The sequence below is a fragment of the Orbicella franksi genome, chromosome 11 (assembly GCF_964199315.1).
Source record: "Orbicella franksi chromosome 11, jaOrbFran1.1, whole genome shotgun sequence".
Lineage (NCBI taxonomy): Eukaryota > Metazoa > Cnidaria > Anthozoa > Scleractinia > Merulinidae > Orbicella > Orbicella franksi.
In genome coordinates this window covers 21,433,482-21,459,530 of record NC_138155.1, presented here as the reverse complement: position 1 = coordinate 21,459,530, position 26,049 = coordinate 21,433,482, and the positions used below count along the sequence as shown (strand labels likewise).

At 39.9% G+C, this 26,049-nt stretch overlaps 3 protein-coding genes across 5 annotated transcripts; 1 reads left to right on the top strand and 2 right to left on the bottom strand.

The window, feature by feature from the left end:
- The first annotated feature begins 1,701 nt into the window (after positions 1-1,701).
- On the top strand, positions 1,702-4,872 carry LOC145502734 (uncharacterized). 2 transcript variants are annotated; one of them, XM_081482092.1, is made up of 6 exons: positions 1,702-1,897; positions 2,407-2,496; positions 2,774-2,956; positions 3,401-3,496; positions 3,961-4,156; positions 4,677-4,872. In XM_081482092.1, the coding sequence occupies exons 1-6, from the start codon at positions 1,895-1,897 to the stop codon at positions 4,796-4,798; spliced, it is 690 nt and encodes a 229-aa protein (XP_081338218.1). In that variant the 5' UTR covers positions 1,702-1,894; the 3' UTR covers positions 4,799-4,872. The 2 variants fall into 2 exon arrangements, with proteins under 2 accessions (XP_081338218.1, XP_081338219.1); XM_081482093.1 differs by having other exon boundaries at positions 3,961-4,764.
- Positions 4,873-7,931: 3,059 nt separating this feature from the next.
- Positions 7,932-15,987, bottom strand: LOC145502037 (uncharacterized). Of its 2 annotated transcripts, none has more exons than XR_014051283.1 (3): positions 12,606-13,914; positions 8,397-10,094; positions 7,932-8,318 (listed from the first exon to the last, which is right to left on the bottom strand). XR_014051283.1 is itself a non-coding variant. In XM_081481341.1 (3 exons), exons 2-3 carry the CDS (start codon positions 13,743-13,745, stop codon positions 9,609-9,611), a joined length of 1,626 nt encoding a protein of 541 aa, XP_081337467.1. In that variant the 5' UTR covers positions 13,746-13,747; positions 15,516-15,987; the 3' UTR covers positions 7,932-9,608. The 2 variants fall into 2 exon arrangements, 1 of the variants encoding a protein (XP_081337467.1); XM_081481341.1 differs by adding an exon at positions 15,516-15,987 and having other exon boundaries at positions 7,932-10,094; positions 12,606-13,747.
- A 38-nt stretch (positions 15,988-16,025) lies between these two features.
- Positions 16,026-25,964, bottom strand: LOC145502038 (serine/threonine-protein phosphatase 4 regulatory subunit 2-like). The gene is made up of 8 exons (XM_081481342.1): positions 25,807-25,964; positions 25,623-25,710; positions 23,437-23,485; positions 22,144-22,265; positions 20,954-21,047; positions 20,165-20,214; positions 18,747-19,264; positions 16,026-17,539 (listed from the first exon to the last, which is right to left on the bottom strand). Exons 1-8 carry the CDS (start codon positions 25,856-25,858, stop codon positions 17,439-17,441), a joined length of 1,074 nt encoding a protein of 357 aa, XP_081337468.1. The 5' UTR covers positions 25,859-25,964; the 3' UTR covers positions 16,026-17,438.
- Positions 25,965-26,049: the final 85 nt, after the last annotated feature.

The following is a 26,049-nucleotide window of genomic DNA, read 5'->3' as shown; positions in this document are numbered from 1 at the left end:
TATTATATGAGATGTCTTTTTTTGCCCTTTTTGAACTTTTTTCAGTTGTAGAACTACTGCGCATGGCACAAACTTGAGCTGATAGTCAAGTTCCTAAATCTCTAAGTTCACTGTACACTAGTAGAGACATTATTAACCGGATATCACGAAATGTTACTCCTTATAATTTGACCTGACCTTGTTTCAGCGCATTACTTGCAAAATTGCTTCGATATTTCCTAGAGAATTACAGGAACGGTTTCGCTCTCCTCTATCAGACCTCGTCTCTGCTAGCTCTCCCCAGTTCCCTCCTTACTTGAGACATAAAATAGAGGACCTATGGGAAGAAGATTTTTTTTTTTGCAATTTTTATTACTCCGGAAGTTCTCTGGTAGTGTGGAGGTTCAGGAACTGGACTACACGTGTTCAGTTCAGGTTTGTGCGATGCGCAGTAGCACCATAACTAAAGGAAGCGCGAAAAGGGCAAAACTAAAGATATCTTATATCATGATATTGAGAAGGAGCGTTCAAGAATGAAATATGTAAAGTGTCTCTGATGCATAAAATGTGAGAGGTCAGCTTTATCATAAGCAAGAGATACCAAAAATCTAGCGACTTAAAAATTGAATGAAAACCTGTTTTAAAAGTTTAGAATTTCCCTCTTTGTTTCCTATGTATTTTAACCTGATTTCTTGTTTATCTGAAATGTCACGCTATCAGCAGGAAAAAACAAAGGAACAACAACACAAATTCTTGTCAGTCATTTGTTTATGAGTTTGTAACACGACTAAGTTAGTTCAGAGGACCAATAACTAAAATCTATTGCTCTATCGCCGGTCTAATGATCTCTCAGTAAATGGACCGGGCACTGTCCCGAATGATCCCGCGTGACCACTCTTGAAGCCCACGCGATCACTCTTGAAGCTGTTTGTTTTATGGCTTACGTTCCTGAAAAAAACAAAAAGAATCCTTTTCTTTTTCTTCCAACTCTCTTTCCCTTCACCTAGTCGGCTCCCAATCAGAATTGCGCGTTTTTTTACAGTCCCTGATAGTGGCACTTTTTTATATACTGATATAAACATATTTAGTCTTGTAATCTCTTGTTACTTAACCTATAATACTCGGGACCGTACTGGGACAATATTGACCTTCCGTTTTTTTTTCCTTTTTTTTTTTTTGTATCGACCTCCATGCATTCGGTCCGCACTGTCAAGACCTCGGGCCGATATTCTACCAGTACGCCGCCTAGATTGCGGTGACTCCCCATATATTAAATAGTGTATTCAAATCATGACGGAAACAGGGAGGAACGATCATTGGGACAGTTGCTAGCAGAGCATTTTTCATATTCAGACTGCTGTATCATTCTTTTTAATATGTCCTCCTTTTAGCTCTTTGCAACCGTCAGTCCTAGTAATTTTAACTAAATCTTTTGCTTACCGCAAACATACATGACCTCTCACACTGAATCAGCGATAATTCTCAGTGAGACTTTCAACACGTTTCACCGGCTGAAGGCTCTGGCAATTTATCTTTATCCTTATTATGATATACGATATCTTTATTTTTGCCTTTTTGCATTCATGGTAGGCTTTATCCATTCATGTCTCAAGGAAGTGCTGAAACGAGGGCACCTGGCATACGAGCTTTGGTCGAAAATAGCCACACTGTTTCAGCGCTACTTCCTGTAATTTCATAGAAATAGCGAAGCAACTATGCCACCAATGTGCTGAAACCAGGTCAGGTCAAATTTAGGTGTAACATTTTCAGATATCAGCCGATTAAGCCGGAGTGAGGTGGCATTGTACAACCTTCAGATGATATAAAAAGGGTTCGCTCATATGAACCTGCATCCATACTACTTTGCATCAGCTACAAGAGGAAAGAAGACTTGACGCTTTTTCACAAAAGAAAAATGGTAAGTCTATTTTCATTTTGCCATTTGTCTGCTGCTAGATCCATACACAAAAGCAAGACAACAAAATATACCCAGAAATTTTGTCGTATTTTCGAGTTAAAGTACGCAAGAATGCATTTATACTGGCGCTAGAAATTATTTCTCATCACTTCTTGAGTTTTAAGTTGTTGCCGGGCAAATAGGCTGTCAAGCAGATGCCTGTTTATTTGATTTTGTGGTAAACATTTCACATTTTGGAGCTGCAAATTAGGTTTGAGTACGATTTAACAATTAAAACTGTAAAGTTTGAACTTAATCTTTCCCGCACGATCACTTGCGGTTTTGAATTGTTTTTCTTCAAGCAACCTGTCTTCTAATTGGATGATCTGCACGAAACAATGGGAATTGACCAAAAGAGGTCACACTTGTGCTGCATGCCGCGGGATCCTCGCTGTAAAACGTTTAGTCGCTAATTCAGTTGATAAGAGAGGATACTTAAAAAAGTTCATTTACCCAATTTTCCTCTTTAGGGTTTCAAATTGTTCATTTTGTGCCTTGCTCTGTCGATTGTCGCTGTGTCTGCCTCGTCAATCTGTAAATGCGGTTCACCTGAGGAAAAGGTAACGGTTGAAGTATAACAACAGATATTTGCTTTCTCTGCCGCATGCGTTTTCATTTGATGTATTTGTTCGTATCCAAGAGCACATGACTTACAGATTAAAACTTGCTTAGCGATGTGTGTCAGTGTAATATTAGTTGAGAGGAAATTCCCTGCTTTCTAATATTGCTTACTTTCATGGAACTTTCAAGACGACCAAATTCGGACCCAAGCTATCCTGATCCTCTCTCAGTATAATCAGATGAGTTGAAATGCAGGTATACCTTTTCGTTCTTCAGGCTTTGCAGGATTCACCTGCTAGTGATCCGGTGAAGAAATACAGATTAAAATTGAAGACAGAAGATGGAAAAGAGGAAGAGGGAGAGGTTGAAATTGACACAAAGAAGGAAACAGAGACTTTCCATGTGCCAAAGATTTCGCCTGATAAAGAAGAGGCAGACGTGGTCATTGACTTTAAAAAGGTTAGTGACTTTAGAGCACTGCATGTTCGATTCACTAATTTATAACTTGCTATCGGGGTCGAGGCGAATATCAGAAGTAGGAAGACCTGTTCAGGGAGAGGGGAGGGTACGGGGCTAGTATAAAGATATGATTCATTGATTATTATTATTATCATTCGTTCTTATTTCCAAAGATTATTTTCAGCGACATCCAAGGCACAACACCTCGCTTAGCAAGGAGTTCTCTTCGTATACACTACATGTAAAGGAAGAAGCAGTTGACTAGTAAATGTGGAGTTAAAGCCATTTTGAGTGGTGTGCAAAATGGGTCCTTGATAAATAACTTTACTTCAACTTCAAGGCAAAATTCATATGACCTGAGTGTGCGACATGCTATCTTAGTATAGGAGCGTTACGTTTATACAGACAGCACTTGCACATAACTAATGCATTCGAACTTTGCAGAATTTTATGATGATCCGTATGCCAGAGGCCAAATCGTGCTATCTGAGTCCATCAACTGAAAATGTTCCTAAACCGGCCGACTTGGCGCGCCTTCTGGTAAGTTTGTATCCCATGTTTCGTTGTGCTGAATTGTTAACACTGAAGGTACTCGAAATATGATTGAAAATTAACTGAAATACTTGTTATTGCTTATCCCGCTTACATCATCGAACAAAACAAACAAACAAACAAACAAAAAAAACATCTACTGCAACGCGCATGGTAAAATATATTAGCGGGAGAACTGGAAACAATTTCTAAACAGAAGCTTTGGCAATGAGGCAAACATCCACTGTTGTGCAATAGTATTAACACAGTAGCATGGTTTAATATAGAACTGGCAAAACAGCTTCCTTATACGTATAGTGTATTTAAACTAGACCTAGTCTTGTTTCCTTTGTCATGCCTACAGATTAGAGATTCTGCACAAAACGTTCCGCGTCGTCTTTAGAAATTTCAGTAATAACTATCATGACTGTACAGTAGTTCAGAGGGTCAGTTTTTTAATTTAATCCCACTAGGAGAACGACGCGGGATTTACGATGAACAAAAGTCCACCTGTAGTGAAATTGGAGGCTGTGGGGACTCTTGATGACAATGCACGTGGCAATCTGATTGACGAAATGAAGAATCTGTGTGCAGAGCTACCCATTTATCTTGTTGTCAAGGTAGATAGGGCACCTAGAAGCTTATCCACGGGCAAAATAGCCGCAAGAGGTAAGTGAAACACGCGTACATGTTTTTGAACTCTATCTTCCTTCTCTGTTAAGGAAATTATCAGCGACGCTAAGATTACATAGTTTTTAAAGCCGGTATCAGTATGCTGTGCATCATTAGGTTGACATTAATTTAAAAATTAGTAGCTATGGTAGCCGTTGTCGTTTAACGCACTGACCTCACATCTGATCTGTATTTTCTTTTGGAGTTCGCCCTGTTTTTCACCATCGCCTCACATTGCACGCCTCATAAATCCCCACTGAACTTGATATCTATCTCTTTCATAGATTAGGAAAAGGCGATTGTTATCGGTCTCGCATATACGCATAAGGGTCAGACTTGTCTTCGGTTTTTGTGCATCAATTGACTAAATGAGCAGAAAGCAGAAATGATTGCAGCAGATTTTGAGCACAATACGAAAAGAATATGCAACAGAAAAAAATACAAGTTCATTCAGTGATGTACTCACTACCTTTCCCCTCTCATTCCGAATTAACTGAGCTTTTGATTGTTGTTCTAGGTCTCTTACCAGATTGCCCGCTGAAGTGTAAACCTGTTCTCAAGAGCATTTGTAGGATTGTCAATTCTAAGTATCGCTGCTGGTTAGTTACTGTAATACAATGCTTAAAAGTTTGCGGGTAAAAAAGAAAAAAACAATGGCAGAGGGAAGAAAAGCCGGCTTGCCCTGCCGGCTTTTCTTCTTTAACCAGCTTTTTTTTTCGGTCTTTCTCTTTAAGTTACTGTCACGGGTCACCCTCATTAAATAAAGTCTTTCACTTCACTTCACTTGAACAAGTGGTTCTTGAGGGATTAAAATTAGTAGAAATTAGGCGTTATATGATCATCGAGTTCAGTTTACAGTTTTGCTCATAAAATCTTTGAAGTCAAGCAAACAGATCAATACATTTTACATGTAAGTCGCACTACAAAGATTTATTTTCATTGTTTGGTCGAGAAACTTAAAGTAAGATTTTATTTCAGTTTTTTTAAATGACAACTCTTTCAATTTGTTTTAACGTGACTAAACATGTTTAAGTGAGCTTGTCGATATGGAATAGCAACTAATAGCTTTAGCAAAGTTGTGATAAGTTAATTGTAGGTGTCTTAATTAGATAATTACAATTTAAAAGCAAATACTGAATTAAACAAAGTTAATAAAGTCTCTTTATGTGCCACATAAAATCGATTGTTCTTTTTGCTGAGTGTTACACTATATCGAGTCTATATATAGCACTGTTCGTAGCCATTTTTGCCTGCCGTCTGCTTCTGTAGGCTTCATAAAGGTTCATTCGAACAAATGGTCGAACAAATCCGTCCCAAAACATGTCGATAGACTGGATCATGATTGCGTTACCCTACGTGATCGCAACTAGTCACGCAACGCCTGCGAGTTGTATACCATGTAATCTCCCACGATATTTCATATTATTACACATTTCGGTTTAACTGCAGAATGCGCTGCCACTCAAATTAACACTTAATTCAAGTATGTCATTTATTCACATAACGGATAAATTGTGAATTCAAATGGCCTCCTTTATGTTTTTCGTTAAAATGCACTATTGGAAATAAGGTGCAGGGGGAGGGGGGGGGGGGGTAGAGTTTACTTAAATCATATCAAGCCTTGTTAACCTCTAAAAGGTACCACAAGCACCCCCATCCTATTTTATATGGAGGGTCATGAAGGGGGGTACCAAATCCCAGTTCCCAGCCCAAATTTTTGCCAAATGCCAGTTCTCAGCTTAAATTTGATCCAAATCCTAGTTACCAAATCTAAAATCCCATTGCCAGTGATTGTTTGCAGCCTAATGTGTATAATTAATCAAAAGCGCAGACTGACCTCGTTTGGATACACACATACCTCCAGCTGGACTGAGGAAAATCTCTCATTCTTCTAGTGATCAGTCTTTGTCTTCCAGCCCTTGATGGCATAACCATATTGAAACCACTTGTATCATCTTCACAATCCTCGTCAGACTCACTGTCTCCCCTTTCGCTGCTGCTGTAGTCCTCACGTTGATAAGTGCATGTGAGAAGCAGGCTGTTCATCAGACTCACCTTCTGGACGTTCTGCACTTTCCCCGGCACTGAACTTTGCGCACGAGGAAGTACAAACTGCAAATCTAATGGATTAAGCAGTGTCTGTGTTTCATACAAATTCAGAGGCAGTGTCCCAGCTCTGTCCATGGTGTTGTCTTTTCGTACATTTCGCTGCCTTACACACTTGCCGTATCGTTTTGCCCACACTCCCATCTCTGCTTCATCATTTCTGGACAATCTTTCTCCGACCGGTTTGGGAATTTCAACAAGGACTAACTGGCCAGTAACAGAAAGTTCAACAGGGTAGTATGAGTTAGGATGTGTGTAATAATGTGAAGACCATGGTGTCACTCTCTTTACTCCTTCTTCAACTGATGAACCAAAAATCTGTGCGTATTCTCGAGAGTAACTGTTTCCTTCATAAAATGAGTGACTGCATGTTGGTTCTCAACATTTAACGTCAGGAGTGATTTTAAATTCAAGTTCACCTCGAAACCTGGATATGAAGACAGATCTTTGATGTTGTTCTCTACCTTGCGAAGCGAGCGTGCCACCAGTTCCAATGACTACGAACGCTTGTTTGATAAATTACCCTCTGGCACATCAGTGGTTTCTTTTGCCAAGGACTGTAGCTCTCTTGCCTTCCGAGAGCAATACTTCACGTACTCCAGCACCTCATCCACCATAGCAATTGCTTCTTTAACCGACTTCTGTGGTTCTCTAACTGTGCGTTTTCTGGAATGAATGTTAAAAGCCTTTACCAGGACTTGTAACTTCCCAAGGAACTCTGCAATCCCTGTCAACGGTCTGTTGGTTAGTTTGACACCTTGTGATTGAACAAAGACATGAAGAACACCATCCGCACAAACAGCAAGTTCATCCCCTGAGGGTGCCAAAGAACTAACATTTGTTCAACTGCCTGCATAGCTGCACATAACATTCAATGCTCCGAGGACACCTACTCCCGTCTCCGTCAAAATCAGTTGTGATCGAGTAAATACTCTTTGTAGCGTTGGATGCACCAATTAACATGCCACCATTTCCAAGACATAAGTTTACTATTTTCTGTGCGCATTACAGCATTTTTTGCGTTGATATACTTGATTTTGATTATCAATAGTCCGCGAATTGGACGCCATTTTTATCTTTCCCGCCACGTGCAAAGATGCGCATATCATTCCATCAACAACAAACCGCTGACCAGGAAAACAGACAGAACTTAACAATAAAACCATGTAGAGCCTGGTAGCTAGAACGCGGAAACGAAAAATGTCATGATTTTGTGCCTACTGAAGTCTAATGATGTAGAATTTTAATTCTTTATGTAAAAGAATAGGCTCAATTAAGCAGTGGTGTCAAAAACTAGGGTCAGAGAGCGCTAAAAATAAAAATCCCTCACCCGAAATTGTTCATCCCATACCCAGTAGTTGAATCCCTGTCCCAGTGCAGTAAATCCCATTTTCCCAGCCCCAAAACGGGCAAATCTCAATTCCCATTTTACACCTTCACGCCCCTCTATATGGGAGTCCACCCTGAGCTCCCTCCTCTTATGGCTCTGTTTTTGTTTAGCTGATATCAGCACGTGTCACACCCTTTTGAGTCGTGCTGAGTCATGTTCATTCAGTCACAGTACCCGCTTTAAATTTTTATTCCCATACAAAATCTAGCATCAGTAACATGTCGAAACAACAAATGACCCCTTGTTTTCAGGATGAAATCAGCCTCGGAAGGGTGGGGGGGGGGGGTGACTATTCCCATTTGGAAAGGTCGAGAATGCTGCTCCCCTCCCTCAGGGGTGTAAATCAGGGTTTTGGTTTCACTTAGGGTGTTCAGGACGAAGTGGTGTCAAGGTTCATGCCCTAGGGTATCAGGGTTACACTGGAAGAAAAAGCTAAAAAAAAACAAAAAAACTTCATGTCCCTTTGAAGTGGTACATGCTATTTTACAGGGATCAATTAAATCTTGAGCCACACCCAGATTGATCTCCCTCGGGGGTTAAATTCAAATTTTCTGACAAGCACCCCTGACCTTTTCATATGGGAATCCCCCCTTGAAGGAAAGTCAGTCTTTTGGTAGACTTTAAATTTTAATATTTGCAGGTGTTGTTTCTGGAATTACTCACCTCAAGATGTTGTCACATAAACCATGTCAGATTCCCATGGGGGTGCTCCTCATAATGACCTATATGGGAGGCTCAAACCGAAAGGGGTACCTTTGTCTAGCTTTGGTAAAAGGGTAGGGATTTTGCAAGTTGAGGTACATGAAAGGGTAGGGAAATCTGTCAGTTAGTTACATGTATTTTAATTAAAGGCCTCTAATTAAAATATTTCATTTAGTTGCATGTATTTTAAAGGGCCTTCAAATAAAATACTGTGACCAGACGCACCCCATGGCTGTATCATTTCACTTATTAAACACCACATGAAAATAACAAGCAGTTTTCCTTTTTTGGCAATATATTCAAAATACATGCCAGTTATGAACGTATGTGAAGGGGTACCTTTTTTCAATTGAAGGTATTCGAAAGGGGTACCTTTACTGTCAAAATGGTATACAAAAGGGTGAGAGGTTGGATCTTGAGCTGAGCTTCCCAGTGTGGAACTTTGTAGAGTAACTCCTCTCCCCAACAGGGTTGGATGTGAAATGAAGAAAACAGGTACACATTATGAAGTCACCTAGTCATATATTGCTACAGAACTCACACCAGCATGAGTTTTCACATGTAAACACTACCTCATATATAGCCCATTTACCCTATCTAAGATCTGTTCATTCAAAGCAAAAATTGTATACCATTCTTACACCATGTTTCGTTTGCATATTTGGTCTACAATGTGCAGGGGAATCTCTATGACTGCATTCCGTGTACACTTTGCCTCAGTAGCATAAACCTATGCATAGATATGAATTTGATGCATCGTGCTAGATACAAATTGACTCCAAACAATTACAGTGCTTGTGAAGCCTAATAATTGGTGAAATCCTAACTCTGGGTGCAAAATCAAGATTGACTTTGAGAACTGCAAAATTTCTGGGTGTCAAAAAAAGGCTGTACCCGAACATTTTGTATGAAATTTTGAAGTTTATATATTTCCTGATCCCTTAGGGATCACACATGCTCAAAATTTGTGGCACATTCAATTGCGCCATGCCCTGATTAGAACTGATACTTTTCTAGCTCGTTCAGGGACTGAAGTACTAATATGATAATGATCCAAATAATATTGTAAACAGTTCCCCTATACGAAATTTTCAATTATTAAATAAATACAGTTTTTATTTACAAGGTCCTTATTAGACATATGTATACTATGGACCATCTTTGGTTAGGTGTGTACACACTTGGGACCTTGTTTTAATAATACATGTACATACAAGGCCCTTTTGGGCCAGGTGCTGTTCTCAGCCCTCTTCACTGAGGAGGAGGATACATCCCATAGGCTGGAGGAGCAAATGGTGGGGGTTCAGTGGAGGGTGCAGGAGCGTACGGTGCTGAAGGGTATGGTGCAGGAGCATACGGTGCAGGAACAAATGGTGGTGGAGGTTGACCTTGTGGAAGCAGCCCGTAAGATGGAGGCTGGGCATAGGGTGGTGCTGTCGCTTGAGCTGCCATTGGATCATATGTGAAGAAAATACTGTCCACGTCCAGTGGATAGTCTTCACCTTTGTCCTGGTGAATATACTTGGCAGATACATCTGCTGCCATGACCAGCCTCCAGTTATTTCTGGCCAGGGTGGCAATCAAATGACATATCATGTTTCTGCCATGGAGTCCATCATGACCATTAATTCCACAACTCCAGGGGTAGCCATTAAATTTGAACTCATAACTTGTGCCGTAAAGCTGTTCTCTTTGCACACCAAGGACATACTGGGATTGAATGACTTCTCGGCAAATCTGAATATCACAAGACAAAAGAACTGAGTCATATTTACTGCACCTTTCAAGGACATGCAGACTCCAAAATTCAAAGCTCAACCAACAAATGCGTTTTTTGTTACCGTCAATCAAATGTTTGGTGGTTCCTCCCAGCTTCTGACTAGTGCCAAGCACACGGTAATCAAATCCTTAAGCACAGTTCAGACAATGAAACAGAGCTTGGCAGTAGTTGGAAACTGGGAGGAGCCGGCGAGCTTTGAATTTTAGAGTCTGCGTGTTACTGAATAGCGCATTAAAGACGATTTCCTGTTAGTACTGTGCACTATCGAGAGTTCGTTTACATATTTAAGTTTTTGTTTTGCGTCATTTGAGACATCACAAAATGTAACATTTTGCCACTACTTACATGAAATAAATTCAAAGTTTCATGTCAACCGCCATTATGGATGCAAAGCCTGATGCTTTGTTCTTTCTCATATAATTTGATGAAATAACTTTGCATCTGTAAAAATCAATGAAGCTGTTGGAAAAGAATTTGAAAGGCCTCAAAGATGAGGTATGTTGTTCATAATGAGTAACATTGATTCCCATTCCATCGAGTGAGACTTATAAACATTAGGGTGCTGAGACTGCACAGTATGGACTGGGAATCATCTTTTTAAAATTGTTATTATAGCAGGAATGTTTTCTCCAATAGCATGTGCTTTCAGTTGTTTCTTTGAGGTAATATGACATGCATAACTGTACAATAAAACTCTTTTTTGCTGTCTCTGAGCAAGCAACATTGCAAAATCCATGATGTCACAGGGTAACAGTTAACACTTCTTGACCTGTCCTGAGGAGAACAGTGAATTTTGTTTCCTGAGAATCTCAATGTCTCTCTCAACTTCATCTCGGGAAACATTGAGATTCTTGGGAAACAAAATTCACTGTTCCCCAAGGGACCAGTCATTAAGTGATTTGTTATATAGCAAAACAAATGGGTCAAACTGGTGGAAAACAAGTTTTTATAAGCACTCTATTGACAAATGATGTGCAACAGTGGTCAACATTTCGCCGGTAACAGTTAACTGTTTCCCATTAATTTTGAGGTCACAGTTTTCACAATGTTGCCCGCTCATGGCATTAATTTTGGCAGGTAACAGTGTCATTGTTAGATGTCATATGACCATGAACTAGCCAATAAATGGGTGCGCTGTGGCGGGAAAAACGCCAGCTATATAACAATGCAGTCTGTTACCTGTGAATGTTGACCATAACTTCCACTACACACAAACTCTTTTTTTCAGTGATTTGTTTCATACATGTATATCGCAACAAAGACATTTACAGCAATTTTGTTTAAGCTGTTTCTCTCAGGACCAGCTATCAAGTGTTTAATGTTGTAATAGAGGGATTGGTACACTAAGTCGGAAATAGTAGAGTCATAAAATATTTTACGAGTGCATTCACACCTGACACCACATTTTTTTTTTTGGGGGGGGGGGGGGTGGAAGGATTGGACACAAAAATAGTGGTAGCAAAATCTGTATAATTTCATGAGTGAATGAAAGCCAGATATTAAGCTTACTGTACATGGTATTGTGGAGAACATTTACACAAAGTTTCCCCAATTTTAAGCAAAAACTGCTAGAGTTTTTAGTAAAATAATTACTGAACTGGCAAAGCTGCACACTGTTGCATTACTTATGTAACTGTATTGTAAGTTATGTACGAGGCGGCCTCAACTAAAAGCCTGATGGTTTCTAAAGGTCACCTTACCTCGCATTAAAATATTTATAAATACTGTACATTAAGCAAAAAGGCAAAATAAACAAACAGAACAGAACAGAAACAGAACACACTCTGTAGTGACTGGTCCCAAGAGAAACTGGGAAACATTACAAATTCTCAGGGAATAAAATCATTTGACAACTGTTTCCCTTTAGCACCAGTCACTGATTGAAATGATCTGTCACATGGACAGACAGTTTTTTAGATCAGTGTGAAAACAGCGGTCATTGGCCAATGTTCATGGGTAACAATGCAAGCTTACCCTCTGATGTCATAGATTTTGTCAAATTTCCCTCTCAGAAACTTTTGCAGGGCTATTGGGCAAAAAATTCCACCTAGTGCACATACATTTGTATTATGATATAAATGTAATGTTGTTTTTCTAAGCTATTTAATGTTTTGATATTTTCATGTTTCACTAGTGTCAACCTCTCAAGAAAGAGTAGTTAACTTCTGATTGATGGGTTCAAAAAGCCATGTCGTGTGGGTTGCAATTGGTAGATTTTGACCCTTTGTTGGTTTCTTTTTTTCAAGGTTTGTTGGCAAATGCTGCACATAATAAATATATTTATTATGACTGATAACAGCCAAAAAGGTAATCGCTAGACAAGTTAGGTTCAAAGTGCTAGTAAACAAAAGTTATCTCAAAATAGCATTCCTTTCAAAGCACAAATATTATGTCTTCTCAGATAGTTTTCTGTTAATTTTGGAATTAAGAACTGACATGGAAATTTCAATGTAATCATTACCACTTACCTGTGTGATATTGTCTGGTGCATTTATCAGCCGCAATTTGTCAGACTCATTCAAGCTTATGCAAAAGAATGGAGACTGTCTTGGTTGGGACTGTGTGAACAGTAGACTGCTTTTATCAGAATCTTTCCTTGAGCAATCAATAGCAGTGACCACACTCCAACCGTATGCTTGGATAGCTTCTATCAGCTTCAGTACCAGAAATCTTGAGTCCACTGCCTCGGTACCTGATGCCCACCATGGGGTTCCACGTAGCTTGAACTGCCAACTCTCAGCATAGCGTGATTCTCCTTGGATACCTCTTGCCCAGAAGGTCTGGATGGTGTTTCGGACAGCAGATACCATGCCCTCTGGAAAGCCAATCAACCGGAGCAGGTCCTCGCTGTTGAAGCTTATTGTGCAGTACACTGGAGAGGGCTGCATCCCAGGTGAGATGTTTGTGTCACGTTCGAAAAAAAGGGTGTTAGCACTGCTTCTAAGGTTGGAATTTCCATACAACTTCCACCCTCGAATGAGTAGCTCACTCACAAGTGTATGCAGTATCACTCTCGCATGCACTGTGTCTTCTCCATTCGTATGCCAAGGATTGCCTTTCATCTTGACCTTCAAAACATCATTTTCATATGTCCATTTTTGTATTCCACTTGGCCATGACTTCTCTACTGCATCTTTAATGACCTGATGGAGCTCCATTGGTCCATTGAGTACCATCAAACTGTCCCAGCTGCTAAGGCCCACGATAAGAAACGGCACAGATGGACATACAGCATTTGGGTCTTTCTTGAAGATCCAGGTAGTAAGATCCGTTGTCTGCGTGAAGTCTCCAGCAACCTGGAGCCTCCATCCATCTCGGTAAAGCCTATGCAGGACATTCCCTCCCAATTTCCTGGAATCTGCCGCATCAGTTGACGAAGAAGCCACGGAAAATGGATTCCCTTTAAGCTTGAATTGATGTACCCCATTCATTTTGAATTCTTCTTCCTGTATACCCTTAGGCCATGATTCTACGATAGCCTGGCGAATAATGCTAATCTCATGATCTGTACCAAGTACGACTCGCATCCTATCTGTCGTACGGAGGGCTATACAAAAATATTCAAAACCCAGCGGTCGAGGGGGTAAATTAGATTGATTTCCACCCATTTCTGTAGATAGAACAAATGTATATATTAGTAATGTATCAGAAATGTGTAGTTCCAGAAAATAGCCATACCCCCCCACAGAAGGGATTTTATTTAAGACCCCCCTTCCCCTCTGGAAATTCTAATAATTTAAAAGCTTCATATATTTCTTTAAATTATTTGGTCTTACAGAATCCCCTTCCCCAATCCCTTCTGTAGGGGGGGGGGGGGGGGGGGGAGTATGGATATTTTCTGGAAGTGCCCAAAGTAACATAAAAGATAAATTATTAGAACATTATTATTGATTAATTCTATGGCTTAGGAGCCCCTCTTTCCAACACTGATATTTGTTACTGGTATTGCACTTAAGTGCAATCATCCAAACTTAAATTGTTTAGTCTTTGTTGTCGTGGAGCTAAAATGGATTGAAGTGGATCTGACAAATAAACTGGCGCTACGAAGATCAAATTTCTAATAGACAGTGCACTTTGCTCACGTAACTTATGAAGTTTGATCTAAGTCACATCTGGTTTACTTTGAACGTTTTTTAAGTTAACAAACTGGTCATATTAGCCGCGTGTTTAGTGTTCAGCTACATACAGTATAACCTGATTATATGCTGATTGATATGCTGAACAGCAAGCTTAATCGGCAGGTATATTTTGCAGGGTGCAGGTTGCAGGTTGCAGGTTGAAATGTAATTATAACTGGAAAACCGCTGGCACTTGAAAGAACGTACAGTTGGTAGAATTACCGTGACTGTTACATGATGCTGTTTACAGTCGCTCAGAAAGGTAGCTTCCACCTAAGTGCCAAACCGGCCGAAGCGATGGGAGGAGAGTATATTTCAATGATTTTAAGCCTGCAATTAATTATTGTTTTTGAAGAAACATCTGAAATATCATCTGAAATATCTGCTGAATTTGGTTTCTTCCCTGTGAGTACCAAAATGAAAGCACACTGAGCTTGCGCTAGTATATTCCGTCGGTTAAAATCTTATATTATTTCATTTCTTTATTTATTTGCTTCATTTGTGATGGCAATCTTCTGTTGTTGAGGGAAGACTCGAGCCAAATCTGGAATCGATGGAGACATCTGTGGAGCGGCCATCCAGATGGCTTTGAAGAGATTTCACCAGTCTCTGCGTGTCGATCGATAAGTACTTATAGCGGATCGATCGTGTTTTCGATGGACATGAGAACATCGCCCAAACTAAGTGCGATCACAAACATGTTGGGAAGCGTACGAAGTCTCTGGTTTCTGTACACGGTGTAACAAGTTAGAAGATTGCCAAAGAAGGCCTAAATATTAATAACAGCGTGTTTTCACTACGTGAAAGAGGCGAACTACTTTATGTAAGAACCCCTGACGAGTATGTAGGTTATTAATTATTTTTAGTGCCAGCGGTTTTTCAGTTATAATTAAATTTCAACCTGCACCCTGCACCCTGCACCCTGCAAAATATACCTGCCGAGCTTAATTTACATAAAAATTTCTCATAGCCCTTCGTATCGAAGCTTAAGTACTTAATACGTAATGAATTATGGACGCCAGCAATCTTCCTCAATTTTCCAGAGTAAACACAACGCAAAGCAACATTGAAGCTCTACGAAGATCTGAATTAAGTATTTAAACTGACTCGTAAAAAGTGTGAAACACTCCCCTTAGCCTAGCGATGCATGCAAATTCTTCGATTCGCACTGCTGTGATTGACTCAAGAGCATATGATCGAGCTGATGCGATTTCTTGACTAGCGACGGAAAACGAAGGTTAACGGTGACAGAAAACAAACCTGCAAGCTTCCCACAGCTAAGAACTCAATCCCAAGTTGGCAAAGTTAAGATGGCGTTACTTGGCGACACTCACTTCGACATCTATTAACTGCCCAGTAGGAATGGGTTCTAGCAATGTCACGCCTTGCCAACGCGGCAACGAGGCTCCCTTCTATTCTCCCACAGCCTGAGTAGCAGACTTTTCTTACTCGCGGGGTAGGAGGAGGAAGCAATTTAACAAAGCCCTGATACTCAGGTTAAAGTAAAATCTGCTGAAGAGAAGTAGGCCAACGCATCCTTGTTCAATACTGTCGAACAGAGCAGTTTTTCAAAATGAAACAACGAATTTCGGTCTCTGGGGTTCCGACCGGTCAAATTGAGCCACCCAGGCCGGAATCACGATTATCTGGTTCCGGCGTGGACGAGGGTGCCCATCAAACATTTCCAGAAGAACCCCCATGGGCCCAAGAGGCTAGGTACTAAAATCCTGTTTTGTGGGCGTGGCTTAATTCTCTCTCTCCGCTAGGGGTTTTCTCGTTTCGTACAGCCGGAACGCACGGGCTCTGGGAACGAAATTGACACTCCTGACAGGTCACTGACACACAAGACAAGTCATGACAATTGACCGACTTGATTAATTCTTTTATTGCGACTTCTATACATACGTCGATAAACTCTTGGGGAAAGAATTTCCACTTTTTTGTGACTTATCTACCGACTAAAATTGCTGAACAATTTTTTTGAAGAGGCTTAAAACAAAGTTTAGCGTCCTCGCTCACGGTTGCATCAATTAAACATTTTTAGTCCCATGAGTGACCAATGTCACCTTCTCTTAAAATTAATCAGTAGAAATGAGAGAGCACATGAAAACGTAAAAAAAATTGCAACAATACAACGTAAAGAGGACTAAAAGTCACATCTGTAAATGGCAGACAAGGTAAAAAAGGACTAACAGCAATTCAAGGGTATAAACATTTCAGTTGCGAGGCAAAAAGCAGGTTTTTTTTGCTCGCGCGTTTTTTAATGTAGATCTTTCCTAGTGCGTTTGACCTTCGCGCGTGCGACACGCGCGGCCGGCTACACTTTTTCCCTACTTACTAAAAGAGGGCTGACAATAGAAGAATAATGAACATAGAAGAGTAAAGAAGAGTTATAGGAGAATTCAACTCCAAAAGTAAAGTAAAGAAGTAATGTACAAAAGATGTTAAAGGTGCTCAGTCACGGTATTTTGAGTTATTTTGGCCACACACAAAATTACCTTTAAATGGTAGGAAACCTGAAAATAACAGTTTAATAAGATAGAAAAACACCAAAGAGATAATGATAAACCATAAAGGTACAAGGATGGCTAAGGATGGAGAAGATTGACGCGGATTACAAACGACGAATTTGAAAACTTGAGACTAAACTTTTCAATATGCGCAAACCGTGACTGAGCCCCTTTAATGTTTGAGGGGAAAGAAAAACAGCGAGGTGAGATTATCAAATGTCAGTTGAGTAGTCATGCGAGTTACATGGAGAGACCACAGCTTTTGTCATTTGCTAAGCAACGTGACGTAGTCTTGTGACGCAAATGATGACGAAACAACTATCGGTGAGCTCGTCAATATTTTTGCTGTTTTGATTGGATAGTAAGAATCGGTAACTTTTCCGAGCCTGCTACGAAGATTTACGAGTACGAGAACATCTCTCCCGACTGAAACAACGAATGAAAATGTAAAAGAAATGAAAAACAAAAAAATACAGTATAAATAACCGAACATTCTCAAGTGCTCCACTTTCGATGTACTTTCTGAACACTTTGATTTGAAAAATTGAAAAAAAGTGGCAATCTCTTCTTGTGTGTTCTTGTATTCGGAACGGATGGAAACCAATGAAAATAGCGTAGCGACTTGCCGAGCCAACGGTTTATGGAGAAACTGGAATATTACAACAGGATAACGTTAGTTTTCATCCATAGGTTCTTCTGCTTGCTCTTTGCTTGTTTCACTTGCTTCGTGGTTCTTAGATTCCTCTGTCGTCTCCTGCTGAACAGATTCTGCAGCTGAAATAAAAAAGAAAATTTGCATACTTCCCTTTTCTTTCCTATGAAATGCCATACTTAATCTATTATCTCCACACAGATATCTTACACAAACATGGAGTAAATAACTCTGACTCAAGTAGCTCTGAGTGAGTGTTGCTAGCTGTCGTAGTTTCTGAAATAATCCTCTTTTTTGTTTTTTTGCTGTTTGTTAGATCAATTAGTGGGTTGTCCTAAAACAATAGGTCTATTCACGGTTTTTGACGCCATCTTGACGGGTTGGCAAGCAGTCAGAACTTACAGTGTTTGTATTGGAATCCGATGGCAGAAAACTTTTACTCAATTTTACACAATTTGTGAATCACAAAGTTAAAATACTAGGTAGAAGATTGTATTCACCAAGTTAATTTTTCTAATTTTCCATACATTTGTCTGTATATTTGGCTGGGTAGACGCGGTTCGCGGGAAGAAATTACAGACAAATGTATGGGAAATTAAAGTTAACTGTGCGTCTTCTAGCTCAGCTACGTCCTTCAAATTTAGTGAATACAATCTGAAACCTAGCCTGGTTAAGCTGCGATTCGTAAGTTGTGCAAATTCAATTTAACAAACGTTATTTACCATCGGGTTCCCATAAAAACACTATAATTTCTGTCTGCTTTGCCTACCCGTCAAGATGGCGTCGAAAACCGTGATAAGGCCTGTTAGATGGCTTTTTCTATCTCAGCAAATAGAAACACTGAGGTGCCTTCTACTGTAGTACAAAAAATTTCAAACCGACCAGTTGCTGATCAGGGAAAAAAGCATTTGCAAAGAAATCTCCATTTGCAATGCCATGAAACAGTATGCATGTACAGATGATGAACAAATTTCACAGGAGGAACCTTCATCTGCTTGGTGTCAAGTAGACTGCAAAACAGTCGTATTTTTGCGAACGCGAGCGACGGTCAATATTCGAACGAAAGGTCTGGAGCGAGTGTAAAAACGGCGAGGGAGAATGGAGAGAGACGCGATCCTCGCGCGCTTCACACGCGAGGATCGCGCTTACGGTGCTTCACGCCTTCCGAAAACGTCCGAAAACGACTGTATTGCAGTCTAGGTGTCAAGTACACAATGCTGACAATGTCTCGCATGTTTGCATGGCATCATGTTTGAATAAAACATGTGTCCACTTACAAGGGAGGGCTCTGTACTGCGTCATGTATGCATAAGAAATGTGTCCACTCACCTTCGTCAGAATCTGGCGGTTGTTTCGCTTCTTCTCGACTTGAGTCTGTGGCTTGTTTTTCTTCTGCAGGGATGCCAGCCTCTGCCTCCTTATCCACAGGCACACCATCCGCACTTTCACTTTCAGGTGCTTCCTCTCCTTGAGTAGTTTCATTTTCCTTATTTGTAACAGTTTTTTCTTCACTTAGTTCTTGTATTGGTGGAGGGGCTTCTTCTGGTGCCATGGATTTTTCTTCAGCAGCAGCTCCCATCGCAGTTGAACTGCTACCGTTGTAATGTTCTTGGGTTTCGTGGCCATTTTCATAAGCGTTTAAAGGTGTTGGTCCATTTGTGTCTGGCGTGACACTAGATGTCACACTATCTGGCGTGACATGAGGTGACAGGCGTTCGTCAAAGCCATGGTCAGTGACTGAGTCCCCTTCTGAAGTCACTGCTAAAGTCATGACTCCATTTGTAACTGGGCCATTTGGTACATTTGACAACATGTGTTGTCCATCAATGTTGTTTGTTAGGTTAAAGCTGGTGAAAAGGGAAAGTACAATAAGGTTTTTTTCAATCCTGCATCCCACCTCTATTTTTGCCTTGATCCCGCCATCCCGCCCCAGTCAGAATGTCTATCTTGATCCCGCCTGGATAAAGTTGCAGTTCTCCAGGTAACATCCGTATCCTGTGATTTTCTGTTTTTCATCCCGCATGTCGCCGTCAATTTTAAAACTGTCCTGCATCCTGCCTGTCAAAATGAGCAAATCCCTCTCCTACCAAAATGTTTTTATTCTGCATCCCGCATTAAAAGTCCTGTCACCCCATATACCACCTTCATTTTAACTTGACAAAATTTTTGAGGAATCAAAGTACAGAAGTTCTGCAAGAGAAGAACTAGCCTCCTGAACAGGCGTGTATTGCTCTTCCACTTATCTGCTTGTTCTGCAACAAATGGACTTTTTGGGGGCTAGTGAGAATGAGTTTTAGGTAAAAACACCATAGTGAGAGCTTGTCCAAAGGCAAGCCCTAAAATTTGTTTTCATTGCACCCTGAGACAGCTTGAGAAATAATGTTTTGATCAGTGAAGTTACCCTAATTTCTCATGCTAACTGTAATCCCCACAGTATAAGACATTACATGTGTCAGTATATTGCTGCTCCACTTGTCCACACCTACATGTTAATTCAAGTTGTACTTCCAAGCTCGTATAATTGGGTTGCCACATATTTTTTTTTTCACATTCACCTGAGCAGTGTTTTCTGCCGAAGGTTTCACACATTATTTGACATCATTTTTGGAAGATTTACTTGTCCAAGGGACAAGTGGGTAAGTGGACACCATTTTTGTCGCACCCTGGCCCCTTCCCCTTTAGGTAGCCATGAGACACTGGATGGAAATAATAAACAGAAATTGCTAAATGATTAGCACAATACTCACGTAGTAATGTCATCCCTGCCAAGCTCAACAGTACTAACCACAAGAACATTCTAAAAATCAAAGAAAAGTTGTTCAATGCTCTCGTCTTACACTTATCTGTGAACTCTTGTCTGAACTCAATTTCGTGAGATCTGGTGTCACAGCTGAAAGAATACATTTTATTTATTTCCAAGAGGGTATAGCAATGAATCCTGCAGTCTGATTGGTTTTTAGTGCAGTTTGGATTTTCCTATCCCTGCCCATGGTCATGGCAATGCACACACAATGTGTGTGTGGAAAAAGTCAACAATTAATTATGTAAATTAAAGTGGTTTGAGAAATTAAAGGTCAGCATACACGACAGGACTACTCCCTGCGAATAGTCCCTGCAAGTCGCATGGACAAGTCCCATCGTGTGAAATAACCATTTTTGCCGCAAAATCTAGTCGCAGGGACTAAAATTTGGTCCCTGCAACTAGTCCCACAAATTTAAACTTGTTTCAGCTTTAAGGACAAGTCCCTGTACCTCGTTCCTCAACTGTGAACTGTTCATGGGACAAAGTCCCTTTGTGTAAACTCTTCACAGGACTAGTTGCAGGGACTAGTTGTACCAAAAAGCTATTTGCTGGCTACGGTCAGTCCGTATCGTGAAAATCTGTGATCTCTGGCTTGAAAATGCTGTCGTTAGCCTACAGCCTTGGGCAGCATTTCCCAGACCTTGGTCACAGATTTTAACTATACAGACCTCCTAACTGGCAAATAACATATATTTCTTCACTAATAATAACATGGATTTCAGCTGGCTCTCACCTTTTCAACTCCTCTCATAAACTTTTCACTGTTGCTGTAATTTTTTCGTGGTTCCATCATCAGCTCACAAAGTCTTTGAATGGTGAATGGTGCACTGAACAAAAATAATACATAAAATAAGTAATAATAATAACAAAAAAATAAAATAAAGATATAACAGTTAACATACATATAATTTATTAATGATCCATCATGACCAGTTACATGTGTCATGAAAACATTATAATAGTAAGCCTAGATGAAAAAAAAAAAAAATTGAGTGCATGTACAGCTGCATATGTCCAGATTTCCAACACAAAAACCAACGACATCCAAATCTGCAGAGCTCTAGAATTTACACATCTTGATTATCACTTACAAATATGTTGTGATAAGTTAATAAAGATGGTGAATTTTAAGCTCGATAATGAAATGTGAAGGTGAATTAATCAACATGACACGAGCATGGGACAAAGAAAAATTCTGAGTTCCCGACAGGAATCGAACCCATGACCTCCCGAACACCGGGTGGGCGCTCTATCCACTGAGTTACGAGAACTCATGGAGAGCAAGGTAATTAACTGAGTTCATATATGATAGGTGTCCTGCATACTGCTAGGATCAACGCTATCGAATTCATCATGAGAAGTGATGTTAATAAAGATGGTGAATTTTAAGCTCGGTAATGAAATGTGAAGGTGAATTAATCAACATGACATGAGCGTGGGACAAAGAAAAATTCTGAGTCCCCGACAGGAATCGAACCCATGACCTCCCAAACACCGGGTGGGCGCTCTATCCACTGAGCTACGAGAACTCATAACTCATAACTTATCAACTTATCACTACTCATATCATATATGAACTCAGTTAAATGACCTTGCTCTCCATGAGTTCTCGTAACTCAGTGGATAGAGCGTCCACCCGGTGTTCAGGAGGTCATGGGTTCGATTCCTGTCGGGGACTCAGAATTTTTCTTTGTCCCACGCTCGTGTCATGTTGATTAATTCACCTTCACATACAAATATGTTGTGGTTCAATATTACCCTTAGTAAAATTCGGCATTTTCATTTGTTTTATTTATATTATAATACATGCAATGTATACAATGTACATGTATTACCAAACACCAAAACAAAGGAACACTTTACCAAATTGTGTCAAGGGAAGAATTGAACCACAACAAACATAGTTGTAGATTTGCATTAAACCTTGTGAATGAATCCAGACAGTCCAACAGTCTTTGCCTCATGACCTCAAAATCTGCTGTAACGGTTGGCTCAGAGGACGATGCATTCCTGGATGGGCTACTCTCAAAAAATTCCCTCATGACCTGGTAAAAGACGTGAAGGTTGCAAAGAAGTCTTAGTTATTTTGAAACAGGAAGTCCAAGCAAAATTACTTGGTGCAAAACCATTTACCCACAGCTCATCAAGATTCCTTGAACACATCTTCAGACTAGTAACTGACAATTGCCGTATCACAGCCCTGAAATGCTCCACTCTCCCAAGGGAAAGAGAAAGAGAGGTCAGCCAAAAACAACATGGTGACATACAGTGAACAGGGAGAGGCCCAGAGTTGGTGGCAGTCCAGGGGTAAGGGTTGTGCATGCCGCAGTGCAAGACAAAGCCGATAGAGAACAAATGTGGAGGTCTTATGTACCACTCTGACTTGAGGAGTTACATGTACAGTGTAGGCAACAGGTACACATAATTTATCAAATTTTCTACAATTCAACTTTAAAGTCTGTGATTTCTGTTATTGACAGAAATAAATTTAAGCTATTAATAATACACTGTGCAGTACATGCTGTGACTAAAACTCAACTACATGGCCCCTGAAACAAAAGCTATACATGTACTGGAAAATTCTTAAGAGCTGTAGTTTGTTCAGCAATATTTTACTGATTATGTTAGTTTAACAAAGGTTGTGATCTTAATTACATTTAGGCTCTCATAATGGTCTATTGCAAATTTGTGAGCAGCGTGCAGAGAAAGTAGGGTCTGATGGCCTGGGCCTAATAGGTTTTGCGTTTGGTCAACCTCAATTGGGAAAGTGGAGGTTTTTTTGCATAAAATTTGAGATCGTATCATAGAAAGTTTTAAATATTTTGGATTTTTAATTAATTCAATTGGACTAGTAGGAAAATGGTTTTCGTGCTAAGAAAAATGCCTGTTCAGCTAGTACATGTACATCCTGGCAGTTGTATGGGATTAAATCCCTTATCATTGCATACATTCACTCATGGCCCATGAACAAACAATCAATACACTTGAAAGGAAAATATATTTTTTTTTACTTTCTAATATCATTATTGAATGCTAAATTGTATTAGTGTCTACAAAAACAATGACATAATCGACAATAACCAAATTGGCTATGCTTTGTTGACTCTGCTCAGAACATAGCACTCGAACGCTGCTCTAACTACCGGTAACTATACTGAGATGTAAGCCCAGAGAATCAAGGTACTGCAAATTGATGATCATAACTGCATGTCTTACCTTGTCAAGTTTGAACAGAAACACAGGTTTTAATGAATCCCAAGGAAACCTAAGGAAACAGGAATAAAGAAAATTTGATCCAACCCAGACTTACTTTCATTTGACTGGGTTCTATCAATTGAAAATCAAATACCCAGTAATCAATCAAATGCCTGACTGTGTAACTTGTAATAACAAAAAATTGCCCTGTAGTGTTTATAGTAATAGCTTCTGCTCTGGTTTGTACAGTTTTAGAAGACTCTTGCACACACATGAAGACACCACTGACAATAAATCAGTCAAGGGAACAAGTCCCATTTAGGGCAAATTTGCCTTAAACCACGTATTATAAATTAACAAATTCTATTAATTAATGCTTTAGCATGCATCACCAAGTCGTTACACATGCAAGACATTTGAAGAGCTTGAAAGAAGTGTAAGAGTTGTTCAATGAAAAGTATGGCTGAGAGCAACTCCAGCTTCTTGAGTGCTCTTTGAAATTCCCATTACCGGTACATCATAAATCCATGATGCATGAAAATCCATGAGAGCAACCATCCATTTTAACAGCATTGCCAGTTGAAATGACTAAGACAAGTTGACTTTGCTCACACCACGAGAGAGCACCATAATGGATTATTATCTTTGTTTAAGTGACTCTCACAGCCCAGCTTTACCATCTATGTTTAAAAAGTGTCTGATTCTACTATCTGATTACACAGCACTGTTGTGCAAGCACTGAGTGGCAGGTAGGGGGAGAGGGGGGGGGGGTACTCCCTTATATAAGCTATTTAGGTATGTGCCGCTGTGAAGGGTATGGTTTTCAGGCAGTATGGTCTGATATAGGGTATAGAAATCAGACAGTTTTGGACTAGAATAGGATATAATTGACTGGAAAAGTCGCCAGCATAAAACTAACTTAGTCTAGAATAGGGCTCTTCACTTGGGGTTCTATAATAGGAACTGAAACTTGGAGGTGACTTTGTAAGAGGTTGGTTTAGCTACATGTAACATTAAATTTTACTGGAATACGATAGTAATAAAGTTTCTTGAACTTGAAGATGATCTCGGAGAGGTTTCAACATTGTTTCTTATTGCTAGTTTTTCTCCTACAATATGATTCAGAAACTACTTTCAAGGGAAAAGTTTCTGCATGGAAAATAGCTAGTCTGGGATAGCATTGGGGTTTTTGGTGCCTAGTCTGGAATAGGAATGTGAAATCAATCTGATTGTGGTCTAGTCAACAAATTGTATATGTCTGTCCTCTTATTGATGATAAATTGCGGCATAACATTGTCAAAGTGGCTGTGGAACAACGAACCACAGGCGAGTGGTTCCGCAGTAAACATTGACAATGTTGTGATGAAATTTATCATCAACAAGAGGACACACGCATAAAAAACTGATGTCAATTCGCTTTTTACAATAACAAGACCCCAAGCTAGTCAAATGCCAGGAATAAATGAGGGGAAAAGACGTATAAACTTGCCATAAACAAAGATAAGTGAATTTTATTCAAAATGATGCGAATATCGTCAATAGCTTTTCTCGCTTTTTGATTGGCTACTTACAAAAGTCCATAAAATCTCATTGGTTAAAAAGTTGACAGTTTGACAGCTGAAATTTGAACTTGAAAGCTTGCATAAATTAAAATTTTATCCGTCTGTACTCTTATTGATGACAGCCCAGCGACACAATGCAATGCAAAGATTTCTCAGGCAAGCACTTGCGAGAAAATGGTGCAATCATATACACATGGCACAGTCTAGGTATGGCACTTCATGTTGCTTAGTGATATATGGCAAAAACACAAGGCCCTGCAAGTCTCAGCAACAGTATGTTTGTACCTACTGACACCTGATCCCCAAAATGAAAATTAGTAACAATTATTGCGCAATCCATCGATGACAACCGCTGGCCGGCGTTTAATTGAAGGAAAATGACTCTCAAATGACCAAAATTGATTTAGTAAAATTATAGTGCTGGCGACTTGACCACGTGTAAATAAACACCCCTGTTTGTGTTGCATAATCGCGCTTAAATATCCTAAAATTTACCGGGTTGATAACGAATTCAGTTTATTAGTTTGATCGCCATCAATTTAAACCCGACCTTTAAACTTAATCAGTGAAAATCTAAACCAAGGTAAGCGTATACACTTTTGACATCACGCAAAATGATGGAATATTTGACAGATCCGTACTTACAAGACCCTGCCAGTCTTTGCAATGTAGGAAAGCATATCCTCTAGTTCTTGTGTAAGGACTTTGTCTGCATTCGTCATGTTCTCGAATTCTGTAACAAAAGCAACACGAATATCACAAACCTTCGTCTAGAAAATTCGGCCAGGATTTTTATTTTTACAAGCCGTATCTTGTGTGTCAGACTTACCATGCAACGCTTGAAGGATTTCCTCATTATTCTCCATCGTTTGAATGAGCATCGAAACAGCTTTTCGGTTGAGATTACCGCAAGAAATGTAGCGAAAAAATTAAAATATTCAAAACGCTGCCTGAATCGCCGACAACAAAAATGGCGCCATTGGAATTGACGTCATAATTCCAGCCGGAGATAAGCACTTAGCTCACCATATTTGGAATGGGTAACTGAGGAAATTTCTTACGCGAGAGGCGA

Bases quoted from the DNA above. Each gene is read 5' to 3' on its own strand.
- LOC145502734 (XM_081482092.1), top strand. The intron at 2,497-2,773 runs GTAACGGTTGAA...TTCGTTCTTCAG, and splicing joins GCGGTTCACCTGAGGAAAAG to GCTTTGCAGGATTCACCTGC. The intron at 2,957-3,400 runs GTTAGTGACTTT...CGAACTTTGCAG, and splicing joins TGGTCATTGACTTTAAAAAG to AATTTTATGATGATCCGTAT.
- LOC145502037 (XM_081481341.1), bottom strand. From the start codon at position 13,745: ATGGGTGGAAATCAATCTAATTTACCCCCTCGACCGCTGGGTTTTGAA. The intron at 10,095-12,605 runs GTAAGTGGTAAT...TGTGATATTCAG, and splicing joins CACCAGACAATATCACACAG to ATTTGCCGAGAAGTCATTCA.
- LOC145502038 (XM_081481342.1), bottom strand. From the start codon at position 25,858: ATGCTCATTCAAACGATGGAGAATAATGAGGAAATCCTTCAAGCGTTG. The intron at 21,048-22,143 runs GTTTAATGCAAA...ATTTTTGTTCAG, and splicing joins TGTCTGGATTCATTCACAAG to TGCACCATTCACCATTCAAA. The intron at 19,265-20,164 runs GTGAGTATTGTG...CCTTTTCACCAG, and splicing joins GGCAGGGATGACATTACTAC to CTTTAACCTAACAAACAACA.